The sequence below is a fragment of the Hevea brasiliensis genome, chromosome 16 (assembly GCF_030052815.1).
Source record: "Hevea brasiliensis isolate MT/VB/25A 57/8 chromosome 16, ASM3005281v1, whole genome shotgun sequence".
Classification (NCBI taxonomy): domain Eukaryota; kingdom Viridiplantae; phylum Streptophyta; class Magnoliopsida; order Malpighiales; family Euphorbiaceae; genus Hevea; species Hevea brasiliensis.
Window position 1 is genome coordinate 53,215,962 of NC_079508.1, and position 6,432 is coordinate 53,222,393.

At 38.2% G+C, this 6,432-nt stretch overlaps 2 protein-coding genes across 2 annotated transcripts; both read left to right on the forward strand.

The window, feature by feature from the left end:
* Positions 1-2,139: 2,139 nt before the first annotated feature.
* On the forward strand, positions 2,140-3,281 carry LOC110672244 (protein EXORDIUM-like 2). The gene has a single exon (XM_021834965.2). The coding sequence runs from the start codon at positions 2,246-2,248 to the stop codon at positions 3,161-3,163; it is 918 nt and encodes a 305-aa protein (XP_021690657.2). The 5' UTR covers positions 2,140-2,245; the 3' UTR covers positions 3,164-3,281.
* Positions 3,282-3,678: 397 nt separating this feature from the next.
* On the forward strand, positions 3,679-6,085 carry LOC110672243 (uncharacterized). Its single transcript, XM_021834964.2, has 2 exons — positions 3,679-4,990; positions 5,789-6,085. Exons 1-2 carry the CDS (start codon positions 3,822-3,824, stop codon positions 5,793-5,795), a joined length of 1,176 nt encoding a protein of 391 aa, XP_021690656.2. The 5' UTR covers positions 3,679-3,821; the 3' UTR covers positions 5,796-6,085.
* The last annotated feature ends 347 nt before the right edge of the window (positions 6,086-6,432 follow it).

Genomic DNA, 6,432 nt, shown 5'->3' on the forward strand with positions numbered 1-6,432 from the left:
CAGTTGGTCTCATTATGTATTCTATGGACTTGCCCATTTGTGGATTAAAGTTTATTTTCTTGCTTAATTAGTTTGATGAATAATGATTGTGAATTTGATGTTTGTTATGTTTACCTAAATATAGATGTTACCCTAATAGCTAGATATAATAATTTTTTTTTTCTCGTGGAGTTGTGGAATAATCTATTAACTATTAATATATTTTTTTTTAAATGGAATAAAAGTCCATAAACTGGTATTTGGTGTTGCCGTGTTGTGATTAATAGAACGTCGATCGAGCCCACCACTATCAAAATGGTATGATTATTTGTTGCTTCTCCACCAACCCACGAAAATGAATTAATTTTATTATATGCAAGTAAGTATTATTTTATGTTTTATCTTTTGTAATTCTGTGATTCTTGTTAGTACAAATTCGAATTTTAATTATTCATGCACACAACATCCAAGAAAAGTAGTTGGTAGGAACATTAAGCAATAAGAAAATCCAAAGAATTGAAGCATTATCAGCCTAGCATGAACTTGAGCATCAAAAGCAGTCGTTTCATCAATTTTGATCCTCATAATGTTTACCCTCACATGAGAATGTACCCTATTTTTGGTCTGATCACTGCAGCATTATGCATGTCTTAGAATATGATAATACTAAAGATGTTATGCACTTGTTAATTAATTTATATTAAGGTCGGCATCCATATCTGCCTTATAATATATGTGGAGCTCATTGATCTAGACCAACCCAATTAGAGAATCCACAGACTGCGGATCACACATTCTTAAAGTGGATTAAAATGCGACCATTTTCCATAAATGTCATTAGTTTTATTATTTGGAATATGATGGAGTCCATGATAAGGAAGCTGTTTGTTTTTTAATTTTCAGAATGAGTAATCTAGACCATTCCAGTCACTACTAATAATAATATATGGTAACTTAAAAGAATAGATACCATCACTTCAGGCTGCAAAGTAACATATAATGTAATACAGCAATCAGGCAACATTATACAAGCAATTATTTATCTTGATCATCTTTTTATTAATCAATATGCACATCATTTCTGTTTCTAATAACTTTGATATATATATATATATATATACAACATTATACAAGCAATTATTTATCTTGATCATCTTTTTATTAATCACTATGCACATCATTTCTGTTTCTAATAACTTTGATATATATATATATAATTGCTTTCGCTTTCATATGATGAATGAAAATTTTGAACGTGGGAAAGAAGGAGAGAACAATTTAGTTTGAGCGCATGGTGCCTAGCTGAAATTCATCCCCATGTATATTTATTCAATTTAATTGACAATTTACTGAGAAATTCTACAAGAAGTTGTCAATTTTCTAGAAATCATTTAACTAGAGAAATGTTACACTAAAAGTAATCAATTAAGTCTTACCATCATCAATTTGCTTGTCATGAAGAGGCTAAGACAGTTGTTTGAAGTTAATGAAATTAAGGATACCAACCTATTAGAGCAATAATGGGACTGCAAAGCCGTGTTGTGCTACTTCGCATCATTTAATTATGCAAAGTCAGTCATAGCATAACCCTTCTGACCTTTGTTAAAACTTTCTTTAATTCCCCCCCAACACCTACTATTGTAATTTGCCGCACCTAGCTATACCAAAACTTAATGATGTCCTCATTCGTCGCCATTACTTTGGGTTGGCATTTCACAAGTTGCAAGTCTCGGGTCGGCTAGCATCAATAAAGTGTTAACTAATTAAATCCATATGTTGAAAACTATTAATTAAGGACTAAACACGCTAAAAGCTACCCAGTTATGAATAATAATAATAATAATAATAATAATAATAATAAAACAACCTGAGAAAGAAACGAACTTTCCAAGAGGGAGGCACTCGTGTGCTTCTTGCAAGGGCACATTAAGTTGAAAACTTTTAATGGATCACATCAAAGCTGATCAGAAGTCCCTTCCCTGGACACCGCCCACCCTTAATGGCCATGTCCAAGTCACCTTAAAAATTCAGGTCCGGGCGGGATACGCATTTGACACTTAGCCAGTCAACTCCACGCGTCACCATTAATACACACTCTTCTTCCAGCTGTGTCCACAGAAACAAGTGCCTTTCGGCTTTCCCCACTATAAATACCCTCAACGCAGCCCCTCTCCTGAATTCAAAATCAGAACATTAACTCATCTCATCACTAACAAATTTAAAAAAAAGAATTCTTTTGGCTTTTGCTGCACTTCACCCTTTCACTATGGCTTCCACTTCCCATTTCACTATTTTTGTTTCACTTCTTGTTCTATTCTCCGTGCTTCACCCTGCCATAGCCACAACAAGAAAACTTGCTGCTCTGATTCAAGAACAGCCTCTCCTGCTTAACTACCACAATGGCCCACTTCTTAAAGGCAACGTCACTGTTAATCTAATCTGGTATGGCAAGTTCACTCCTACCCAGCGATCCATAATCTTTGACTTTCTCAACTCTCTCAATTGGCGTAAAGCTCCATCTCCTTCAGTATCGTCCTGGTGGGAAACTACCGGGAGGTACAGAGGAGGCCCATGCACCGTTGTCCTGGGGAATCAGGTCCTTGATGAGAACTACTCTCTTGGAAAATCACTCAAAACGCCACAGCTTGCAGCGTTGGCTTCCAAAGCTGGCTACGGTGAAAATTCAGCCAATTTCGTATTTACCTCTGCTGATGTGGCGATTGAGGGATTTTGCATGAGTCGATGTGGGACACATGGATCGGGTAAGGGCAAGACGGGGAAGTTTGCCTACGCCTGGGTAGGTAACTCGTTGAGTCAGTGCCCCGGTCAGTGCGCATGGCCTTTCAACCAGCCCATTTACGGACCACAAACCCCTCCTTTGGTCTCTCCAAATGGCGATGTTGGAATCGACGGCATGATCATTAATTTGGCCACGGTTTTGGCGGGAACGGTGACGAATCCTTTTAATAACGGTTACTTTCAGGGGAGTGCCGAAGCCCCTCTGGAGGCAGTGAGCGCGTGCACGGGCATTTTTGGGAAAGGAGCATACTCGGGATATCCTGGGGAGGTTCTGGTGGACAAAATCACAGGAGCTGGCTACAACGCATTTGGTATGAACGGGCGTAAGTATCTGCTCCCTGCAATGTGGGACCCGCAAACCTCAACGTGCAAAACCCTCGTGTAAATAAAATAAAATATTATATGTTAGAAAAGTAATTGTCTGTATGTATTCTCTTTTTCTGAGAATAATATTATGTACTCGTGTAGATACAAGCATAGGCTACACTTTGGAGAGTCGTTTATTTCTTTCAAGTGGCATGTATGTTGTGCATCAGAATGTTATGTTACATACAACACTCCTTAATAAAATCGGTTCCAATTAGGAGATTAACCAAATCATTAGAGACAAGACATAAACTCTCAATTTTATTAAGACATACTAATTTATATAAATCAAAATGCGTCTCTATTTAAAAAAAAAAAAAAAAAACTCAATCATTGCATTTTTAAATTATTACTCATTATTTTCTAAAAAATTTGGTAAGAGAAAATTTCCTAGCCATAGCAGATTTTTTTTATCGGGCCTAAATGCAACAGTAGGCCCATTTCCCTCTGAATCCAGATTAACCAGGGGAGCCCAACAACATTAGCGGGCGCCAAGCAACAAAATCGTCGTGTACACGGATAACCTTCCACCAAGTGCTCAGTTCAATACCGTTTCCCACCGAGTGCTCGCTTGCTTTCTCGAAGCGTGAGGGAGAATTCGTCGATCTTCTTCCTTTCCTTTCCCTTCCCTCCCGCTCTCTCAACTTCAGTCTGTGACCGCGCCAAAAGACACAGATATGGAAGAGCCCCAAGGCCACCGCCACCACCACCACCATCGAGACCCTTCAAAATCACCTACGGCCTCTCCACCATCATGCACCACAAGCACTTGCGTCAAATGCGGCGGCCCAACCTCCTTCCCTTCGCCTCCACTATCCTCATGGCCCGAAATGTCTCCGCCCCCTACGTACCGCCCAATCCGTTCACCGGCCATTAATCTTCCCTCCAATAACTCCCAAGCAATAATCCTCGCTCCCGTCCCTCAATCCCAAAAGGTTCTTACAATTTCCCCTCCTTATAAATTTCAATTTCCCTCTAAGAAAATTCAATCCCTGGATGATATTCGCCACTTCCACGAATCCGATTCCGGAAAGAATTTCCTCGGCTTCGTTGTTGCTTTATCCGAATCCATTCGCGGCCGCAAAATCTCCGATCCGTGCCATGAATCACCCACCGTAAAGACGATACTGTCCATTCTTCAAACCCTAATGCAGTGGATTGAGGAAATTCCCCCGGTTCAGCAAGCGGCTCGCTACGGAAATGTCTCTTACAGAACCTGGCATAGCCGTTTGGAGGAAAATAGCGAATCATTGATGCTTCAATTTTTACCTGATGATTTTAAATGTGCAACGATCGAGGTTGTTCCTTATTTCACTGATAGTTTTGGCAATTCAAGCCGGATTGATTATGGTACTGGCCACGAGACTAATTTCGCAGCGTGGTTATACTGCCTGGCAAGGATGGGAATTATCAAGGAAGGGGATTATCAAGCTGTGGTAGCTCGGGTTTTCGTAAATTACCTTGATCTAATGAGGAAATTGCAATTGGTTTACTGTTTGGAGCCAGCGGGTTCACATGGTGTTTGGGGGCTCGATGATTATCATTTCTTGCCTTTCATATTTGGATCATCGCAATTGATTGATCACAAGTATATGAAGCCCAAGTCAATTCACAATGAAGATATTGTGGAAAATTTTTCCGAAGAGTACATGTACCTTTCTTGTATTGCGTTTATCAAGAAGGTGAAAAAGGGGTTATTTGCTGAGCATTCGCCATTGTTGGACGATATCAGTGGAGTGCCTAATTGGAACAAGGTGAATAGTGGGTTGCTTAAGATGTATAAGGCGGAAGTGTTGGAGAAAGTTCCAATCATGCAGCACTTTCTCTTTGGGTGGCTCATTAAGTGGTATATATTTTTCTCTCCTTTATGAGTAATAAGAGCATTCAATGTTTCACCCAAGTTGATTTACTTAGGCTTTAACTATGAATCTGGAACTTTTATTCCACAGTTTAATCAAGCCTTTGTTGCATTGCTTTTTTATTCTGTTATAGATACTTTATTGTTTATTGAGACATAGATGCTTCGTACTTGGCATGACATTTAGATAAAATGATTACATGAAGAAAAAAAAAAAAATTTGAAATTGACATGAAGTATAAACATGTCCAGCTCATTTTAACCTTAAACATCGTCTGTAGGATTCTTTATCTGTTTGCTGAACTAGATTAGGCCATGAGCTCTGTTCATAAGTATGTTACATGTATGGTGAATGTTTATCTAGTTACAACAGCAGGATTCATGGCTTTTTGCTTTTAGATCATTTTATATGTCATTTTGCTTGCTGTGGAAAAATAGGTGTGTGGTTAAGTACTTATTAGTAGCAATCTCATTGCATTTTGCATTCCTATTGCTGCAATATCATGGCAAACTCAATACACTTAGGGTTATAGTGCTTTGGTACTGTGAGAAGAATCGCCATTCTTCAGTTTCTTCATTTGCCCTGTGATTGTTGCATTCTCTTTATGATGACTTGAATACCATTAGTGTGGTCAATGATTTCATCACAAGAAGTATTTTGAATGCAACCTGTTACCGTCATTGGCTTGCGATCTGCACTAGTTGTTGCCTTAATCACTGTGAAGCTTACTTTTTAGTTTTGTAGCTGATTTTTTTTTTTTTTTAATAATTTTTAACTTCTCCCAGGGAGTAGAATGGATTATCAACTCTTTAGGATCATATGCGAAGAAATCAGGAGAAATCATTTTCCACCTAGTCTCACCCAGCACTATTGCCTGTAGATGGTTACCAGATTGAAATTATAATACATTTTGTACCGTGAATTAATATGATTATCTCCTCAAAGACTGTTCTCTTTTCTCTTTAATTGGCTATGCAGATGCAGTGTCAGGTCAGTGCCTGCTTTTTTGTTTAATAACATGCATTTTATGTTGGTACAAAAATTATATATTGAATGGTTAATGGGATGAAATTCTATGCTTATGTTTGATTCTAGAGCAAACGCTATACAAGTGTGGATGCTTTTCTTTCCTAGTCAGTAGTCATTAGACCAGATTGATGTGATAATTAAAAGTAGAATGCTGTGCCAATTGTGATGAGCATTGTGTTAGCAACATCACCTGTATTTTGAAGATACACATTCTTTTTAAGTTAATATTGTTATTTTATTTATGAACTGGTACCTTTATGAGGTGCACATTCCTTCTATGGTGATTTGTTGCATCATATATTGCTTCCTGTTGTGGGCCTTTCCTGGTTACAAAAGAATTATATACTTTCATGGTTTACCCATGGACATTGCTATCTTGTAGTTATTTGCATGGCCATTG